At 42.3% G+C, this 21,270-nt stretch overlaps 1 protein-coding gene across 1 annotated transcript in view; it reads left to right on the top strand.

Moving 5' to 3' along the window:
• LOC138292914 (complement C3-like) overlaps positions 1-21,270 on the top strand; it is a 2,405,892-nt gene that overhangs the window by 1,999,293 nt on the left and 385,329 nt on the right. The window contains exons 36-38 of the mRNA XM_069231788.1: positions 62-167; positions 1,961-2,050; positions 2,404-2,505. Of these exons, the coding sequence (XP_069087889.1) occupies positions 62-167; positions 1,961-2,050; positions 2,404-2,505 (298 nt within the window). The remainder of the gene's footprint in view (positions 1-61; positions 168-1,960; positions 2,051-2,403; positions 2,506-21,270) is intronic.

Below are 21,270 nucleotides of genomic sequence, written 5' to 3' on the forward strand. Positions count from 1 at the left end.
ACATAAAGTATCCTATTGGCATACAATTAATGTTAACATATGCATTCTTCATCCATTTTAGGTTTCAAATAAACAAGACACTGTCATTTCCTTCAGTGTTTACCAAACTTTAAAAGCAGAACTCCTTCAACCAGCAGCAGTCACCATTTATGAATATTACGATTCCGGTAAAGACTTTTTACATCTACTTAAGGTTTTAGATGTTATTAGTGAAAAACTGTCCCAGGACTAATAGGGTGCTTAATTTAAGTGACAATACTTCATTGGCATACTCTGTGTGTTGGTCGTTGTTGAGGTGTACTTCCATGACAGGAACCTAAGATTCAACTCCTTGAATCTCTCTTCCTAGTGGAGCTGATGCACTTTGTGACTGTGTCTCTGAGACTCAGCAATCGCAAGGAGAAAGGAGCCACAGTGGACAAATAGTGAATGTAGGGGAAAATCTATTTCCTCCTGCATACACAAGACTCAGGGCACTGTGCCTAATTGACAGAAGAATTGGAAATTTATGAGACAAACAGAGTGATTAAAATTGTGATCTGTGCACACGTAGGCCCATATTTATACTTTTTTGTGCTGCGTTTGTGTCATTTTTTAATGCAAAAGCGGCACAAACTTACAAACTACAATTATGGGACATATTTATACTCTGTTTGCACTGGATTTGTGTCATTTTTTTACGCAAATCCGGTGCAAACATAACTCCATATTTATATTTAAGTCTAGTGCCAAAATATTGGAGTTACAGTCATTTTATGCCTGTGGAAAACTAGGCGTTCCCTGGCAAAAAATTACTCTAAGGCCCTAGATCCTTATTTATCCTCCCGTGCAAAAATCACACCCGGGGGGGTGGGGGGGAGGGGTCAAATAATGGTGCAAAGCTTGCTTTGCACCATTTTCTAACTCCTGTGTCAGGGCACGCGTTAGGGGACCTATGGGCCTATTTCTATGGTGGAACACCATGGAATAAGCCCACAGTTGCCCTCCCCAGACCCCAGGGACACCCCCACCCACACTAGAGGGACAGTGGAGAATGGGGGACCCCATCCCAGGTACGTATAGGTAAGTACAGGTAAGTATTTTTTATTGCCATTGGGGGCCCTGAAATAGGCCCCCCTACATGGCACTGGGTGCAATGGCTATGCCCAGGGGACCCTAGTCCCCTGTGCTGGGCATTAGGGTGGTGGGCATGACTCCTGTCTTTTCTAAGACAGGAGTCAGGTCGTATGGATGGTTTTGCGTCAGAAAATGACTCTAGGCAGATTAGAGTTATTTTTTTTACTCTAACCTGCCCATCGTCATTTTTTGGTGCAAAACCACTTTCTTCCATACCGCCAGCCCCACCCGACTAACATCATTTTTTTTTTTTTACGATAGCCTACCCTTGGCACTGGCTTGCACCCTTCCATAAATAGGGTTCCCGGCTGTGCACAGAAATGGTGCAAGCAGGTGCTAAACTTTTTGGCGCAAAACTGCATTAGTGCAGTTTTGAACCAAAAAGTATAAATCAGGGCCTATATTTTGCAAAAATGATGCAAATGCGGCACAAACAAAGTATAAATATGGGCCATAGTTTGGAGACAGTGTAACAGAAAAGGTGGTATTTAACTAGACATTAGACTTGACGGCAGTGTTCTGGGGAAGATTGCAAGGCGGAAAAGGGTCCCGAAAATTACACACAGCACGTGGCTCTTGCTCCTAGTAACAGCCGGAAGAGAAGGGAGGATGGGCTTTTTGAGGGATTCTCGAAAGTACACTAGCTTTTATCTAGTGAAGCATAGATACCGTACAGTACCTCAGCCCACACGAGGCGAGCCACAGAGGTTGAAGTGAAGTGTGGACAAGGAGAGGTGGTAAGAGACTGCCTCTGCCAGAACAATCTCGACCGAAGTCAGGGATGCGGCGACTAATGTCAGTAATGGAGGAGTCATAATTTTTAACAAAACTCTCTTCTTTGCAGTCAAGAAATGCACCACATTTTACAACGTGAGAGAAGATAGCGGAATGCTCAGAAAACTCTGTCAGGGGAGCAATTGCAAGTGTGCTGAAGGTAAAGTATTTAAAGTACAGAGCAATTTATTCTGTCTATGAATTCCATTGTAAACCCAGCAAACATGGTATTACGAAAGGGTCGCTACGGGTAAGGCCAAAGACGTGACATGGACAAACAAAGATTTGTGGCATAAATTTATAGTAATTATTTTCCTAAATTAAGCCATAAAGTGAAGTAAAATCAGAACTGAGGCCACAAAACTCTTCCTGAGCATTCTATTCTGCAGATCCAATGTCTACCACTGTAAAAATATTTGTTTCTATGTTAACTGGCTTTTCTGTGAGTGCTTTTTCAATGCATCATTCTCCAATGTTGTAAATGACAGTGATAAACTGTGCATTTCTTTTTAGGAGGCTGCGCTGTACAGAAGGATGCAGCTGCGGACATAAAACCAGAAGACCTAACTAGAGCTGCCTGCGAACAGGAAACCGGTGAAAGCACGACAGACTATGGTGAGTGCACGCGAATAACACCCAGGGTGTACAAAAATTTCGTTTCTTTAAAAAAAAATCGTAATTTCGAAGCTCTTCCTCAAACATTGAGCACTTTAAATAAAACTTTGTGGCACAGCCATTATGTCAAATTCAGGGCTTCTACTAATGCTGCAAGACCACCATTGAGTATTTTTCAGAGTGAGCAATTTTTAATCAGAAAGGCATTCACTTAGGCCCATATGTACAGAGTCATTTTCATGGACACAAAATGGGGAAAAAATCCTTATGATAAATGAGGCCAAGAATTCATTAAAAACATAAGTTCACCTAAAGATGTTAAATTTGTAGGATACAGCATACAGCCTGAGATCTTATTAGGGAATGATGGCACGGTGTTTTTTTATTTTTAAAGAAAAGCAGAAGTAAGTTGGATTCAAATATCTTAAAAGCATATTGGTGTGTCCCATTTCTTTCAGTCCTAGATATGTTTGCACCATTGCACCACCTCTGGTTATTAAAAGTGGGGAGAGGTAAATAACGCCATGTGCTCACGGTTGGCAGTCCAAAGTTGGAAGTACAAAGGGCTATAAACCTGAAAAGGCATACATGCAAATTGGGTAGACTTTTGAATAGTAATTAGTGAAATCTACCAGTTTGGGGCAGTAAAGTGGACAGTGGATGTATGGCAATACAACACCTCATGTAAATGTATGTATTATAGATACGTATTATGATATATATATATATATATATATATATATATATATATATATATATATTTATATATATATATACATATATATATAACCTAGTGCCAGTTGCCTCTAGGTAGTTATATTTAGGACCTAGTTTCTATATAAAAAGCGTTTTTTTTTACTTGCCTATATCTTTGGTGCCACTTGACGAATCTTCACAAAATGCTCAAAAATAAAAATGCCAGTCCTGTTAACTGTTGGCTGGAAACTTTTGGGGTGATCGTCTGGGGGGGAGTGGGGGTGGAGGGAGCCGAAAAAATACATGGGTTCCCAAAACACGTGTTACCCATTTATTTTTCTATAGGGATTTTGAACAGTGATAGTGCAAAAACTACTAGACGGAATTACATCAAATTTGGCAGGAAGGTAGGCCCTGGTCCAACCATGTTTTGGTGTAATTCCTTTCAGTAGCTTTTGAGAAATTAAGTGAAAAACAAATTAGTATATCTAGGGATGTGAAGCATTCATGACCCATGACGATCTCGTGCAGAGATCTGATTAGCTGATAACACTTCAACAACGGAAGCTATTGAAGTATTGTCAGACATCTTGGGCCTCAGCTTCAGCAGAGTCCCAAAAAAAAGAGTAGAAAAAAAACCAAAAGGGGCCAGGGTTCGAACACCCTGGCCCCTTAGTTCTGTGGGTGGGGTCCCAAATGGACCCCTCCCGGGCTAAAAAGCATTTTATTATTTTATGAGCGGAGATACGGTGGATCCGGGACTCCGCTAGTAAAATAAAAAAAACAAAGTGCGGTCTCCTGTGCTTTGTTAGCCTAATCCCCCCGGGTGGGCCAAGTCCTGGGGGTTTTTAAAAAAAAAGTGGGAGCTCCAGGCCCCCTGCCGATGCTCCAGGGACCGCCATCCCCCTGGTGCTTACATGTAATGAGTTGGGGGGTGTCTGCCCCCCCACTGCTTTGGGGACCACCACCTCCCAGAGGGTTGAGCCCCAACGTCACAGTAACCACCACCTCCAGGGCAAAATGCATTGTATTTGTGGGGGGGTGCGCCCCACCGCTGCCCTGAAGACCACCACCCCAGGGCAACACTGTATTTGGAGTGGGGGGCTGTGCAGCCCCCCCTGCTGCGCTGGGTACCACCACCCCTGGGGCAAATCTTAAAAAAATAAGAACCACCCAGGGGACCACCACCCCCAGGGCTTCTATATAGATACTTGCGGGGTGGCCCATGGCCTCCCGTACCTTGGGGACCACCACCCCCACTGGGCAAAGAGTAAAAAAATGAAAGGGGGTCAGTTTCGGACCCCAGTGCCCTGGGGACCACCACCCCCGGGGTATCTTCACATTGAAGATCGTCTGGCTCCTACTATGTCCCGGGGTGTCCACCCCTGGGACATAGCTGTTTGCTGTGGCTTGGCTGCAGCAGCAACCCAGCCACAGCAAACACTCTGCTGTTCGACAGCGGGACCTTTAAAGCAGGTCCCGCTGTCTAACAGCAGAGTTTTCATCTCTGTCCCCTGCACGCGTGCAGAGGACAGAGATTAAATACTTCATCAAGCATGGAGCTGCTGTCAAAGCAGCTCCATGCTTGCTAAAGCATTGCCACTGTAGGGGAAGCCTTGAGGCCTCCCCTGTAGTGTCAGGGAGCCTGTAAAGAGGGCATTTTATTAAAAACATTTAAAATAATTATAACAATAAAAAATAAATAAGGAAGGACCGCAGGGGAGCCCATAAAGGCTCCCTTACGGTCCCAGATAGCCCGTAAAGGACATTTTAGTTACAATTCTTTGAAAAATAAATAAGGAGGGGTGGCGGGGGAGCCCTTAAGGGCCCCCTCGTGGTCCCAGATAGCCCATGAAGGGCTATAAAAAACTTAAATAAAAAAATAAAAAACACAGTAGCTCATTGTAAAGGTCACAGACCCTCACACTGAGCTTCAGGGGTTCGAGTCCAGCTGGACTTATTTTAATGAAGAAAAAAAATTATATATATTTTTTAAATTACATTTTTAATTTTAAATTGGTAACAAATATGTTGGAAAATGGGTTATTGGTAAGGGCAGGTAAGTACCTACACTTAGCAATAGGACACTAACCTCCACTTAGGTCCAGTTAGGTCTCAATAAATTAAACCCAGCTCAACCCTTGGAAGCTTGGCAACAAGCGACAAGGCTTAACGTAGGAGACAAATGTGTGAAGTTTTTAAAAATTACAAAACAGTAAATAGGTAAAACACAAAACATAATAAAAATCCATCACCAATTTATAAAATTAGATTATGTTTTTATCTTTAAAATTACACCAAAACGATTAAAATTGGATAAGGGGAAGCAGAGAGCTGAATTTTTAAAGAATGACTGTTTTCCAGCGCATAGAAATGAAAAGCGCCAATCTGGTCATCTGGTCGCACCTCAACCGGGGCAAAGTTAAAGTTTAATGCCGACCGCGATGGAGCCCTGCTCGTCTACAGCAAGCGGGAGACCTCAGTCAAAAGTTTACCTTCGGACTTAGTTGTTTTCTTGGAGATTTTCTTCAGCAGGACCAAGTCACCAGTCCAATCCGACCTCCTGGAACTCTTCCTCGGATATGCCTCGCAGGAGCCTTGGGTGGAGATTTCTACCTCCGGACTTAGTTGTTTTTTCGAGATGAAAACACTTTGACCGGGGCTAACCTGAATCTTGATCGGACGTCCTTGGAGCCCTCTTCGGATACCCTGCCTGGGAAGTCCCGGTCAACTTTTTACATTCGGACTTAGACACTTTTTTTCTGAGATTTTCTTCACTGGGACGAACCTGCAAGTCAAGCCAGGTCGCAGTTGAGGCAAGCCGGCTAGAGTTGCCAAGGAGGGTTGGTCCCTTTATGGAGCTTTTTTTTCAAAAGTTTTCCAAACGTCGGCAAACCTCTGGATCTTCTCCCAGATGTTCCTTCAAGGTTCTTTTGGTATCCACAGCCCACCCCAAGAATCCAGAAGCTGAGATGCTCCTTGAGGGTGTGGACTACAACTCCCAGAATGCACCTGGCTCAAACTCCAAAATGGTCACTGGACAGTGGTCAGCTGGTCAGTGTCTTCAAGATCTGAGGCAGGGGACTCTGGTTAGCACTTTTCCACCTGTAGCAAACATGGAGTCCCTCCTTGAACCAGTTGAAGCCAGACAAAGTCCTTCTTTTGGTGAAGCCCAAGTGTGCAGCTGGTGCAGTCCTCCAGAGTGCAGTGTCCAGGAGCAGGTCAGGGGTCCAGCAGGGCAGTCCTTTTCCTGTAGTTCTTCCTTGTAGGGATCTGTTAGGGATCTGAGGTGTGGGTGCAGGTCTGCCAGTTTTATCATTGCTCCTGGGTGAAAAACATGGGGGTCCTAGTTCTCCAATCAGGTGCAGGGCCCTTCCTCCTGTGATGACCATTTCCTGGGAAGTGGGGCAAAAATCAATCCCAGGGAGCAACATTCCTCAAAAATCCATCATGCCTGAAACTGATTTTTGGAGGTTACATCCGGCTGGACCCACCCACTGGTGTGGCTAAAAATCTTAAACACACCCCTCTCCTGCTCTCTCCTAATCAAATCAAGAGGGCACCTAATTGTCTTGGGGTTGCAGGATGTGAGGGAGGTGCTGGGCTACTCCAAATGTCCTTCCTCGCCTTTGAAGACCAGTTTGGCAGCCCTCCCCCTTCCGGCTTCTCCATCTCCTGAGGGGAGTTCACCTCCCACAGGCACATTCTTTTGTGTTTAGCCCAGGCTACTTCACACCTCATCAATGCAGCATGGCCAGGCTGCTAGAGGCTGGCCAATCAAAGCAGAGCACTACAGGATTGAACCTGGCAACTTTTAAGGTAGAGTTTAAAAATCTTTACCAGAACAAGTTATATTAAATCCAACAATTGTAAGTTGTGGGATTTATTATAACAATCAATTTGATACCAAACCTGAGGTATCTGACACTTAAGGGGACTTTATAAATTAAAATAAAGACTCCCTATTCTAGCTTGTGGAGGCCATTCACTACAGCGAGGGAAAACAAATTTGGCTGTTTTACCTCACCAGGGCTTATAAAACTATTTTCATAAGGTCCCTGCTTATAGTTACATGGCACCCAACCCTAGGGGCACATAGGGCACACCTTAGTGGTGACTTATATGTAAAAATATGGTAGTTTAAGACTTTGGAAGTACTTTTAATTCCAAAGTCGAATTTGCATATAAGTTTAATTTAAAAGCAGCCAACAAGGTAGGCCTGCCTTTAAAATGTCACTGGCCACCTCAGCAGTGCACCTATGGATGCGCTACCTATGCTGGGGTCCCTAAACCTACATGTCCAACCATATACTAGGGACTTGTAGGTAGGTTGACATAGCCAATTATAATTAGCCAAATTTGTATATTTATTTTATACAGAGCACAGGCCCTGGGACTGGTTAGCAGTACACAGGGCACCATCAGAGTCAGGAAAACTCCAGCAAAAAATGAAAAATGGGGGCTTCTGCAATCAGCCCTGTTTTCTCACAAAATAATTATTCCTAAGTATATCAGATCTCAGACTAAAAACGTCTCCCTCTCTCCCTCTCACTTTCTTTCACGTTCTGTGTCTCTCTTTCAGTGAATTCACTCACTTACTCGCCCACTCAGACACTCACGCACCCACTCACAGGCCCACTCAGACCCTCATGCTCTCACTCACATCCCCAGTCAGACCCTCACGCATCCACTCAGACCACTCAGTTATGCTCCCACTCATACACCCACTCAGACCGTCACACCTACTCACAGCCCCACTGACACCCTGATGCACCCACTCACAGACCCACACACACTGACACACCCAGTAAGACACTAATGTACGCACTCTCACACCCAGAGGGACAATCTGATATCCACTCTCACCCCTATATACACCCTCTTACACCTATTCTCACACCCAGAGAAGCTGCGGCCAACTCCGGTAGGGCACGGCCAAAGGGCTGTACACATTGTGGTTTTGGGTTAGGGGGTGTTGGCCACAGGGTCTGGCTGCATGCCAGGTCTTGTGGGCAACTTTCCCTGCGCATGGGTGAAGGCTGTGCACAGTGCAAGGTTGGGTGCTCATGCCCTAAGGTAACTATATCTCATGCACTGACCATGCACAGCAAAATACCCCACAAATTACGGCAGTCATGGCACCTTTCATAACATCATTGATAATAGTGATGCAATATTTGCAGTAAAAGTTTTGATAAAAAAACTGTGCATGGTGGGTTGCATGAGTTATAGTTACCTTAGGGCAAAAGCCGTAGTTACTTGAGGTAACTCTAACTATAACTGGTGAATTTCTGTGGTTTGGTACAATTAAAATCTGAGCCTGACTATAACGTCCATGTAACCTTTTGTTTTTTAAGTGAATTTATATATGTACATATATATATATTTATTTATCTATATATGTACATGTATATTTATATATATATATATAAATACACACACATGTACGTCTATATTTTTTATATATATATATATAGCCTGATCGTAAAGCAGAAATCCCCGCTAGACACCACGGATCTTTGTTTATTTTTTAAATTGGCATAAGTGGAGCGACCAATTGGGGAAAGGTCGCTCCCCACGGGGCAATTTTTTTAAGGCCTTTTCTAATCTCCCCCCCCCCCCCCTTCCCCACCCAGTGGGCAGAAAGGCCTATTGTATTTAGGCCAGTTTGCCACCAGGGATTATTAAAAAAAAAAAAATGGATTTTTTAGATGTGGGAATCAACCCCTTAGGGAAGGGTCGCTCCCGTGGGGGGTGGGGGAATCTTTTTAGGCCATTTCTGCCACCCTTGGGGGCAGATCGGCCTATTTTTTTCAGGCTAGACACCAGGGATTTTCTTTTTTTATGACAATTTCACTAAAGGGGAGCGACCCTTGCCTAAGGGGTCGCTCCACTGGAGGACAAAATTATGTTGGGGGCAGATCTGCCTAATTTAGCTAGGCCAATCTGCCCCTTTGGGGCAGAAACCACTAGGTGCCAGGGATTTAAAAAAAAATTGTACAGATGGGGAGCGACCCCTAAGGCAATGGTCGCTCCCCTTGGGGGCAATTTTATTTTAGGCCATTTCTGCCCCCCTTGGGGGTAGATCACCTATTTTGCTTAAGCCAATCTTCCCCCAAAGGGGGTAGAAACCACTAGACACCAGGGATTTTTTTGTTTTTGTGCCAATTTCACACTAGGGGAGCTACCCCTTATGCAAGGGTCGCTCCCCTGGGAGGCAAATTTATTTTAGGCCATTTCTGCCCCACTTTGGGGGTAGATCGGCCTATTTTTATTAGGCCGATCTGCCCCGAAGTGTGGCAGAAACCACTAGGCACCAGGGATTGGTGTGTGTGTGTGTGTGTATGTTTTGTTTGGGGAGGCCAGCCCCTTGGGCAAGGGACACTCCCCATTGGTGCACATTACTGTTATCCATTTCTGCCCCCCAGGGGCAGATCGGCCTATTCTTGCAAGGCCCATCTGCCCCCAAGGGGGGCAGAAAGCCCACCTGAGACCAGGGAAGATTTTTTTCTCCCAAAAGTGGGTGGGGTTATTGCCATACCCCCACCCCAAATAAAAGGGGGAGGGGGCAGAAAGCCTACTAGATGCCAGGGAATAAAAAAAAAAATTGTGGAGTGGTGGCTACCAACCAGTATGGGCATGGTTATGCCCCCACCCCAACTGAACGGGGTAATAGTCTTTCAGCTCTCCCCCCGCACAATAAAAGATCTTATCCCAACGGCAAGCAGAGGACATTTGATTATTTTGGGTTTTGGTTTCCATTTGGGCCATTAGAGCTTGTCTAACTCTCAAAATTGTCCTACTTGGAATGGTGAGGGCTGCACTTTTTGGACTTTGGGACGCTGCCATGCAGAAAAATCTACGAGACCTAGGCACATCATAAAACTTAACATCTGGGTGAGTCCAGGATGGCGTGCGTCACATGCACCACACACCATTTTCTTACCCACAATGCCCTGCAAACCCCCAACTTTGCTGGAAATCACACATTTTTCCCACATTTTTGTGATGGAACCTTCAGGTATCTGCAGGAATCCACAAAATTCCTACCACCCAACAGTGTCGCATCTATACCGATAAACATTCTGCCCCACTTGTCAACCTAAAAACGTTTTTTTCCAAACTGCCCTTTTGGACACCCTTTGGTTCCCCCTCATTTTTAACATGTTTTTGGCTCTTCCCTGTCACCGACACTTTGCCCACCTACACAAGTGAGGTGTAATTTTTAACAGGAGGCTGAGGGAAACGTTGGGTGGTACGAAATCTGTGCCTGTGTGGTGATCCTACACAGAAATGTGGGAAAAATTTATTTTTTTAGCTATATTTGAGGTCTGCTGAGGATTCTTGGTATGAAAACACTGAGGGATCCACGCAGGTCACACCTCCCTGGACTCCCTCGGGTGTCTAGTTTTCAGAAATGTCTGTGTTTGGTTGGTTTCCCTAGATGGCTGCTGAGCCCAGAACCAAAAACGCAGATGCCGTGCCTGCTAAAACAGGTGGTTTTGTATTTGATCATTTTGATGTGTCCACATAGTGTTTTGGGGCATTTCCTGTTACGGGCACTAGGCCTACCCACACAAGTGAGGTACTATTTTTATCAGGAGACCTGGGGTAACACAAGGTAGAAGGAAGTTTGTGGCTTCCCTCAGATTCCAGAACTTTGCAGCACCAAAATGTGAGGAAAAAGTGCCAAATTGTGAGTTTTTTAAAGGATTCTGGGTAACATAACCTGGTAAGAGACCCACAAGTCACCACATTCTGAATTCCCCTAGATGTCAGGTTTTCAAAAATGTATAGGTCTGCTAGGTTTTCCTAGGTGCCGGCTGAGCTGGAGGCCAAAATCCACAGGTAGGCAATTTGCAAAAAACAGGTCAGGTTTTTTTTTAGGAAAATGTGATGTGTCCACGTTGTGTTTTGGGACAAGTGTGGTACCATTTGTATTAGGAGACTTGAGGAAATGCTGGGTGGAAGGAAATTTGTGGCTCCTCTCAGATTCCAGAACTTTTTATCACCGAAATATGAGAAAAAAGTATTTTTTGGGGCAAATTTTGAGGTTTGCTAAGGATTCTGGGTAACAGAACCTGGTGAGACACCCACAAGTCACCCCATTCTGAATTCCCGTGGGTGTATAGTTTTAAAAAATGTATAGGTTTGCTAGGTTTCCCAAGGTGCCGGCTGAGCTAGCGGCCAAAATCCACAGCTAGGCACTTTGCAAAAAACAGATCAGTTTTCTTTGGGAGAATGTGATGTGTCCATGTTGCGTTTCCTGTCACGGGCATTAGACCTATGTTATAATGAAAAGAGATCAATGGTTCTTTAGAATCACGCTTTATTCTCATCTCCACTTCTCCTCATCAGCTCTTCACATCTCCTCTTCTCTCAGCTCTCTCTCCCAACATTCTATTGTGAACTCCTCTACCTAACAGTCAGAACATTCCATTCTAAAGGGAAGGTGGGGGGAATGTACCACTTATATTTAAATATGTCATAACCTCTAATCTAACAAAATCGGCCTATATGTAATTACATGTTGCTACCTTAAAATATTACAACTAAATTACAACACATCTTCCCTTCCATACACAATATATACAAAGTGATCAAAAATATATACATTCAATAATAATTTGACACACCTACATTGATGTCTTAAATATATACATTCAATAGATAATTTGACATACACTACATCGATGTTTTAAAAGAAGTTCTATTGGTACTCTCTGTACCGACGTCACGTTTCTTCTGAATCTCCTCACTCCCGCCATTCTCCATGGAATTTCCTTCACTCCTCACGAGGGCTGATGGCTGTTGGACAATCCTGTCCATACTCCAACACTGACCATTTGTTAACATAACCACATTGTTTTTCACTTTGGCAATATCAAAAGGACCAGAAAATTTAGTGCCTCGCATATTCGGACAAAAACCCCTTACAGGATTTTTAACATAAACCTTATCCCCCACTTTCCACTGTTGTTGTTTAGTACCATGTTTAGTATTGTATTTTTTTTGTAATTGTTTTGATGATTTTCTATTCTAAGTCTGAATTGTGGAGTTATGGCATCACTTTTTCCTCCTCCACCTAACCATGAAGGGAAGAATTTGGTACTTGGTTTCCTGCCCTTTAGAGCAGAAAATGGAGAAATTTTTGTAACTGAATTTGGAGTAGAATGGTACGCCCACAACATGTCTCGAATAGCATTTTCAATGATTATTTGGTTTACACTAGCTAACTGGATACACTCTTTAATCATGCGGTTGGTCCTTTCGACTAAACCATTTGCCCTGGGACAATATAGCGCTGTAGTTTAAAGAGTTAAGAAAATCTTTCATTTTTGATGAAGTTAATTGAACTCCATTGTCAGTGATCAAGGTGGCGGGTATTCCTTCCATAGCAAAAGCATCTTTAAGGAAATTTATAACTGATTCAGTGGTGATTTGGCTTACCATTTTTACATTAATCCAATGTGAGTAATAATCAATCAGTGCTAAAGCAAAATGTTTCACAACACCTTTCATGTTGATAGGCCCTATGATGTCTAATGCCAATTTTGTCCAAGGCTTGTCTGGTACAGCCACAGGATATATAGGAGTTTTACGAATAATTTTAGTTTTGTCACTGCACGCACATTTAATGCAATTTTTTACTTCATTTTCTATCATAGAGTCCATATTAGGAAACCAATATCTTTCTCTAACATGAGCTTTTGTGAGGCTCCTGCCTAAATTACCTTCATGAGCCAGATTGATAATTTTGTGTATCAATCCTGCCGGTGGTATTATCTTATCATTTCTTAAAACAAAATTTCCGTTTTCATTTATTTCATGTCTAACCTCCCAATAGTTTTTTAGTGTTTCGTCCAGATCCCTACTAAATTCCGGCCATCCCTCCTTCGCTAATGTTCTCAATAAGGATAGGGATCAGCCAACTTCCATTCTTCTTCACTGATAGCCCGAGTACAAACAACCGTTACTGGGTATTCCGGGGTCTGATAGTCTTCATTTATAGTCAACGGTACTCTAGATAGAAAATCCGCAGCACAGTTATTATTACCCGGTAGGTACTCAATCTTAAAAACAAAAGCTCTCCAGGCCTAAAACCCATCTAGCAATTCTAGGTGTACAGTTGTAGAAACTTTTTGTAGAGAAAACATAAACTAGTGGTTTGTGGTCTGTACGTAAAGTAAATTGTGTACCCCAAAGGAAGAATTTAAAATGTTTTATAGCCCAGAAACAAGCCAGAGCTTCTCTTTCAATTACTGAGTAATTGGATTCTGCCTTATTTAAAGCCCTAGAAGCAAATGCTACAATTCTCTCTTTACCATCAACCACTTGGGATAAAGTGGCTCCCATACCTTTTTTGCTCGCGTCAGTAGTAAGAATAGTCTTCCTTTCATGATTGAATGTACCCAGGAATGGTGCTGTTACAATGGCTTGTTTAATCCTTTGAAATGCAGATTCATGACATTCTATCCACTTGTAAGGTGTGTGGTTTTTTAGTAACTCTCTTAGGTCATATGATATCTCTGAGAAACCCTTGACATATTTTGTCATATACTCAGCAAGGCCTAGAAAAGATGTTAATTCTTTCTTGTTTTTGGTGCCTCAGCCTTCTTAACAGCTTCCACTAGTGAAGTTTTAGGTTTGAACCCATCTTTAGAAATAGTGTGCCCTAAATAATCAACTGAATCTACTCTAATTTGACACTTATCCTTTCTCAATGTCAAACCTGCCATTTTTAGTTTACTAAGTACCTTTTTCAAGTTTGTATCATGTTCCTCTACATTTGCTCCATATATTAAAATGTCATCCTGAAAATATAGAGTCTTAGGGGTATCTTCCAAAACACGTTTGCATGATTTTTTGAAATACGTCCGCAGCTGATGCAAGCCCGAACGGCATTCTATTGAACATATACGATCCTAGGGCTGTAGTGAAAGCTGTGAGCCATTTAGAATCTGGGTGAAGTTCAACCTGGTGGTATGCGCTGGAGAGATCCAGCACGGAAAAACATGGAAAAACATGCTGCCTCCCCCATTGTGCTTAATATTTCATGAATAACAGGAAGTGGGTGTCTTTCCACCCAAATGTTTATGTTCAAATCTCTCAAATCAATGCACACCCTAATGTCGTCGCAATTATGTTTCTTGGCAATTACGATGGGAGATAACCATTCTGAACTCTCAATTGGTTGAATAATTCCTAGAGATTCTAGTCTCTTAAGTTCCTTTTTAAGAGGGTCTCTAAGTAAGTGTGGAATTTGTCTAGTTTTATGTACTATCGGTTTAGCCTTAGGTTTTAATTTAATTTTATGTTGGAAGCCTGCCAGTAGACCTAACTTTTCAGTAAAAATCTCAGGAAATTACTGGAAAATCAACTCATTACAGTTATTTTTGTCCATGAGCAGCACTTGTTCCGGATTATTAGGGTCCAGTTTGATTCCCAACTCCTTCTGATGCTGCCAACCCAGTAAACTGGATCCTTCTTCAACTACATAAACTTTTCCTACAGTGGTATGACCCTTAAATTATATTAAAGCCTTGAACATCCCTTTAAGAGGGATGGGGTCTTTGTTATAACCCTTGGGATTAATGTCTGGTTTTGACAATCTGGCGGACATTTCTTTACCAATACCTTTAAAATCCAGTTCATTTATGATTGTAAAGGGTGAGCAAGAGTCAGCAAAAACTGTTACTGGACTGCCATCAAGGGAAATATTACACTGAGGATATTGAAAATAATTTTCATGTTCCTTTTTAACCTGCAGTATTATCTTTTTAACTTCTTGAGAATCATCTACCTTTTTATGCTCATATTGTTTATCAAATTTAGACACCTCCCTACATACTCTGGCAAAATGGCCTTTTTTATTACATTTTCTACATATGACTGTCCTGGCTTGACAAAAGGTAGAGTTCGCCAAATGAGTGCTGCTCCCACAGCGGTAACATTTTAATCCTGTTGTAGGATTAGTGGTTTTTATAGGTTGTTTACCTCCAGTTTTAATTTTCATAACTTTTTCTTCTTCTGCATTCATCTTAATCTCTGCAACTTGATCAGAAGAAGCAGAAGGAGATCTGATTTCTTGTAAACATAGCTGTGTGTGCTCAATGGATTTTGCTATTTCCACTGCTTCCTGCAGATCAGGTTGTTTTTGTAGTAATTTTTCCTGAATTTTTACATTGCTAGTACAACGGACTATTTGGTCTTGAATCAGTGAGTCATTAAGATTCCCAAAGTTACATAATGTACTCAATCCCCTTAGAGCAGCAACGTAATTAGTCACACTCTCTTGTTTGCCTTGAGAACGACAGAAAAATTTATGACGTTCTAAGACCACATTTACTCTGTCTCCAAACTGTTTTTCCAATTTCGTATATGTGGTGACATAATCATCCTGTACTTGTCCATCTGGAAAATCAGGTTCAGGTAACGTATCATAAATTTTTCTGCCATGCGTCCCTAAATTGTGTAACAATATGTGTTGTTTCCTGAGTTATCTCCACCAATGGCAATTAAATATGATTAAAACATTTTGAACCATTCTTTCCATGGGATGTTAGGTTCTCCAGTTTCATTTAAAAATGTAATTGGCTGGGACATGCCCACTGCAGCCATTTCTAAAGGATAGTGTGATTTAAATAGTTATGTATGTATAAAATATAGCAATTACTATGTACTATCAAGTGTATTCTCAAAGTGCAACTATAAACATTAAAAAGTTAGAAAATAAATATAGCAATCATCACATGTTATTAAATCTAAATAGTAACAGTTGAATGCATATTTATGAAGACATTAAAGAAAATGCACAGTCTAGTGTTGCAGCCGATTTAGAGGAAAAGCCCTGAGAACAGTAGGCCGATTTAGAGGAAAAGCCCTGAGAACAGTAAATTTCCCACAATGCCACAAGCAGGAAAGAGCTGTGTCTGTCAGCGTTACCACCAACAGGCTAATATCATTACCAATGCTTCTTAAACGTTCATGCTGTGCCTGTCAGCGTCACAACAATATGCAGGTCCAATTGCAGGAGTAAGACAATTCAGTGAAACTGCGTTTGAAACCGAAGTACAGATGATCCTCAACCGTTTCAAAAGCTCCACTAAAGCTGAGGTAATTAGCAAAGTACAACCTCTTGTGGATTAAAAGTTAATGAGATATGCTCCTCATGTAATTGTGCGCGCTTCCAGACAGTTAAATATAATACGAACGTTTGTTTCAGAGCTGCCTTTCATAGAAAGGACGCGTTTATTTTCTTGTGCATTCAGCACCTATTCATTTTGCATTATTGTCAGTATAGACAAATAACTTGTGTTATTTAAAAATAGATCCTCATAGATGAAATACTTGTGTGTGATAAATTGATTTTCTTGACCTTTCCTCTCAGAAAAGGTGTTTATAACCTGTGCTTGCCTCTCATGAAATAATGCTGGTAAAAGACACATTTATTTTCCTTTCCTTCCAGAAATATCTGTCATGTGACTGATTGTGTCTTCTTGACCTTTCCTCTCAGAAAAGGTTCATAATGTGTGCCTTATATTATTTTCCTTGTAAAATTATTGTTGAATTGAAAGGCTAACCTTATGAACTCTTCTTGCCGGTTTCACATCACTTCTTCCTGAATAAGTATGATAATTCCACATAGGTTTACGCTCTTCTTTCTAAATTAACTTTGCCAATATCAGGTTTCGTTTTGTTTTGTCAACACTATGCTTAATATTTTAAGACTTGAAAAATCAGTAATAGTGCTATCTGCATAGCTGCATTTTGTAGTAAAGTACTTGTTGAATAAACGGGATGATCCTCATGACGATCCTAGATTATCCAGTCATTTAATTAAGAATAACAGTACCTTAAGTAAATGGTGGTCACTTTGATGAGGATGCAGCACAAGGGGTAGAGATGAAAGTGCCCCCTTTCGCACTCCAATCGTCGCCAGTGTTATAATGAAAAGAGATCAATGGTTCTTTAGAATCACGCTTTATTCTCATCTCCACTTCTCCTCATCAGCTCTTCACATCTCCTCTTCTCTCAGCTCTCTCTCCCAACATTCTATTGTGAACTCCTCTACCTAACAGTCAGAACATTCCATTCTAAAGGGAAGGTGGGGGGAATGTACCACTTATATTTAAATATGTCATAACCTCTAATCTAACAAAATCTGCCTATATGTAATTACATGTTGCTACCTTAAAATATTACAACTAAATTACAACAACCTACCCACGCAATTGAGGTACCATTTGTATCGGGAAATTTGGGGGTACACAGAATAGGAGAACAAGTGTTATTGCCCCTTGTCTTTCTCTACATTTTTGCCTTCCAAATGTAAGACAGTGTGTAAAAAAGACATATGCCCTGTGATTCACATGCTAGTATGGGGACCCCATCATTCAGAGATGTGAAAATAACCACTGCTTCTTATCACCTTATCTTGTGCCCATTTTGGAAATATAAAGGTTTCCTTGATACCTATTTTTCACTTTTTATATTTCACCAAATGAATTGCTGTATGCCAGGTATACAACGAAAACCCATTGCAAGGTGCAGCTCCTTTATTGGCTCTGGGTACCTAGGGGTCTTGATGAACCTACAAGCCCTACATATCTCCGCCTCCAGAATAGTCGAGCAAGCATAACGGTATATTGCTTTTGAAAATTTGACAATGGCAGGAAAAAGTTACAGAGTAAACCGTGGACAGAAATGGCTGTTTTTTTTTTCACTTCAATTTCAATATATTTTTTATTTTAGCTTTTATTTTCTGTAGGAAAACCTTGTAGGATCTACACAAATTACCCTTGCTAAATTCAGAATTGTGTCTCTTTTTCAGAAATGTTTAGCTTTCTGGAATCCAGCATTGGTTCACACCCATTTCTGTCACTAAGTGGTAGGAGGCTAAAAGCACAAAAAATAGTAAAAATGGGGTATGTCCCAGTAAAATGCCAAAATTGTGTTGAAAAATGTGGTTTTCTGATTCAAGTCTGCCTGTTCCTGAAAGCTGGGAAGATGGTGATCTTAGCACCAAAACCCCTTGTTGATGCCATTTTCAGGGAAAAAAACCATAAGCCTTTTACAGCCCTTTTTCCCATTTTAAAAAAAATAAAATAATTTTTGCTGGATTTTGGCTAATTTCTTGGTCTCCTCCAGGGGAACCCACAAACTCTGGGTACCTCTAGAATCCCTAGGATGTTGGAAAAAAAGGACGTGAATTTGGCGTGGGTAGCTAATGTGGACAAAAAGTTATGAGGGCCTAAGCACAAAGTGCTCCAGATAGCCAAAAAAAGGCCTGCCACTTGAGGGGGAAAAGACCTGGCAGCGAAGGGGTTAAAAAAAAACAAAGGTTGAAACTTAGTTATCATTAGGAAATCTTTATTTATTCTTTCTATACAAACTAAACTTAAAGTACACAAAACTACATAATTTAAAAGTTTCAGTTATATCTTAAATTTATAATTTATGCACCACCTTTACATTGTTATACCTAGCACTCCTCCATACACACAGTTTTCAGCTTGCTAACCACTAAACAATAACTCACAACCCTACCATAGCTGTGTTCTCACAAATGATGGGAGTTGAGATGTCATGAGTTTGTTATAAATGCTATTATTTCAGATGGTATTTGTGCTGTGAGATGAAAGGGCATAAGCAGTGCATGGTAGAGTGAAATTCTAAAGTTATAGTTGTAAAAAATTTAGAATTTATGCACCACCTTCAAATTACTATGTCGCACACCTCCGTACACAGTCTTATCGCCTCACTCGCCATACTACATTAAATATAACTCATGCATTCTTCATGCACTCATTGTATAACCTTGCATATTACATGACAACGCATGCTATAATGCTCTGATTATGCTATAATTATGCTATGATTTCAGATGGTACAAGTGCTGGGTTATGAAGGATCATAAGCAGTGCATGGTAGAGTGAAATTCTAAAGCTATAGCTCTGACTTAAATTTAGAATTTACGCACCCCTTTCAAATTACTATGTCGTGCACCTAAGTACACAGTCTTGTTGCCCCACTCGCAACATTGCATTAACTATAACCCGTGCACTCTCCATGCACTCATTTTATACCCTTACATATTACATGACTTGTAGCATGTGAAAGCATAGTATTGATAGCAAAAGTTACATCAAATTACATGATTTGTGAGAACACTGTGCATAGTAGAGTGGCTAGATATAGTTAAAGTAGTGTTGCGAGTGAAACATCAAAACTGAGTATGGAGGTGCACGCCTTGCAGTAATTTGTAGGTGGTGCATAACTAAATGAACATATAGCTATAATTTTAGAATTTCTAATGTTTGTATAGTTTAAGATGGTTTGTAGAGAAAGAATAAAAAACGTTTTCCTCACTATAAATTAGCCTTCACCTTTGGTTTTCTCATTTAAATTACATGATTTTTATGTGTAAATAAAATGTGTTCAAATCATAGTGTTGAATGTCATTCAGTTGAGTGGTGGTAAGTGAAGTGTTATAGAGTATAGTGGAGGACAGCGTCACAGAGTTTATTGTCATAAAGTGTAGTGTTGTGCAATGGAATAGAGTGGAGTAGAGTAGAGTGGAGTGGCATAGCATACAATGGAGTAAAGTGTTATTCAGTGGAGTGACATGGTGTGTTGTATAGTGCTGTGCAGTATCCTAGAGTGGACTGGTGTGCTGTATAGAGGAGGGGTGTGTAGTACAGTACAGTTGAGTGTCGTAGATTGAAGTGTCATCGACTGTGTTTTGATGGAGTCGAGTTCCATGGAGTACAGTATTGTCAAGTGGCATAGAGTGGAATAGAGTGTTGAACATTGTAGTGGTATAGAGTGGAGTTCAGTAAAGTACAGTGTTGAACACTGTAGTGTTGTACTGTGGTGTGTTGTACAGTGGACTTTTGTACAGTGTAGTGCTGTGTTATATAGTGGAGTGACATGCCATAGAGCAGAGTGGAGTGCTGTCTACTATAGTGTCATACACTGTAGTACAGTGGCGTAGAGTAGATGGGCATACAGTAAATACAGTGAATAGAGTGGCATACAGTGGGGGCATGGCCAAGATGGCGACCGGAGAGGCAGCATAATCTGTAGCTCTGCTCCCAGCCAGCTAAATCTCCTCGTAATAGGCGATCCCCGGACCTCTCTGGCAGATTGCCGTACACCCTGTTGCCCCGGTATCACCCTGCAGCGCTCTGGCCCCCGTCGAGAGGGAACGGAGCCATGAATTGAGAGGGCGGCGCGCCGGCATGGATTCATGCGTCAAGGCGGCGAAGCCTGCAGCAGAATCAAGCGCCGCCCCGGTGAGTGGATACGACATAGCTGTGGGAGCAGAGGTGCTACCCGCTGGCTCGCGCCGTCCTTCGGCATCAGAGGCGGTCGTGCTCCGGAGCCTGTGGCAGATTGGGTGATACCCGGAGTTGCGCTCGATCAAGCATAATCATAAGCTAGGCACAGCATATCGGCAGCATATACCAAGCCGCGCTCTGCCCCGCCCGGACGACCTGTGCTTTCGGGCTGAGGGTTTTTGGTCTCGATTCGCGTCAGATGAAGCAACCATCGGTGCTGAGCAGTGGATGTGCGCTGAAGCAGCGCGAAATCGGGAGCCGGCCTTGAGAACTGATGCTCCATTGCCTGTGCCCTGTTGACGAGATGGGCGACTCATACCCTCGGTCCACTTGGCCCTGACCAACGGGGCCTCGTGCTCTCCCAGACTTGGGGCTCGCCCGAGCTGGCCCCCTATATAGGTGGTGATCCGGGGGAGAGCTGACAGAAATCACAAATACAACACCTCATCTGATAACTTGGACCATCTCGCCGGCTCTATTTTGGATGTTACTCGTACGGTGATGGCCGCATGGTGACGGGGCCCTCCCAGTGCCACAGAGAGACACTTGGAACGACGACTGCTGCCCTCCCCTCTACGGCCGTCACCTGTGTCAGTCTGTTTGGCGTGGATCCGGGCAGGCAGCCCCCCACTGAGGCCTTCCCCAAAGCACCAGAGGCCGAATGGGCAAACCAAAAGCAACTAGAACGCCTGCGGGGATCATGGACATGTCTGATGCCCCGAGTAAG

This window comes from Pleurodeles waltl, chromosome 4_2 (assembly GCF_031143425.1).
Source record: "Pleurodeles waltl isolate 20211129_DDA chromosome 4_2, aPleWal1.hap1.20221129, whole genome shotgun sequence".
NCBI lineage: Eukaryota > Metazoa > Chordata > Amphibia > Caudata > Salamandridae > Pleurodeles > Pleurodeles waltl.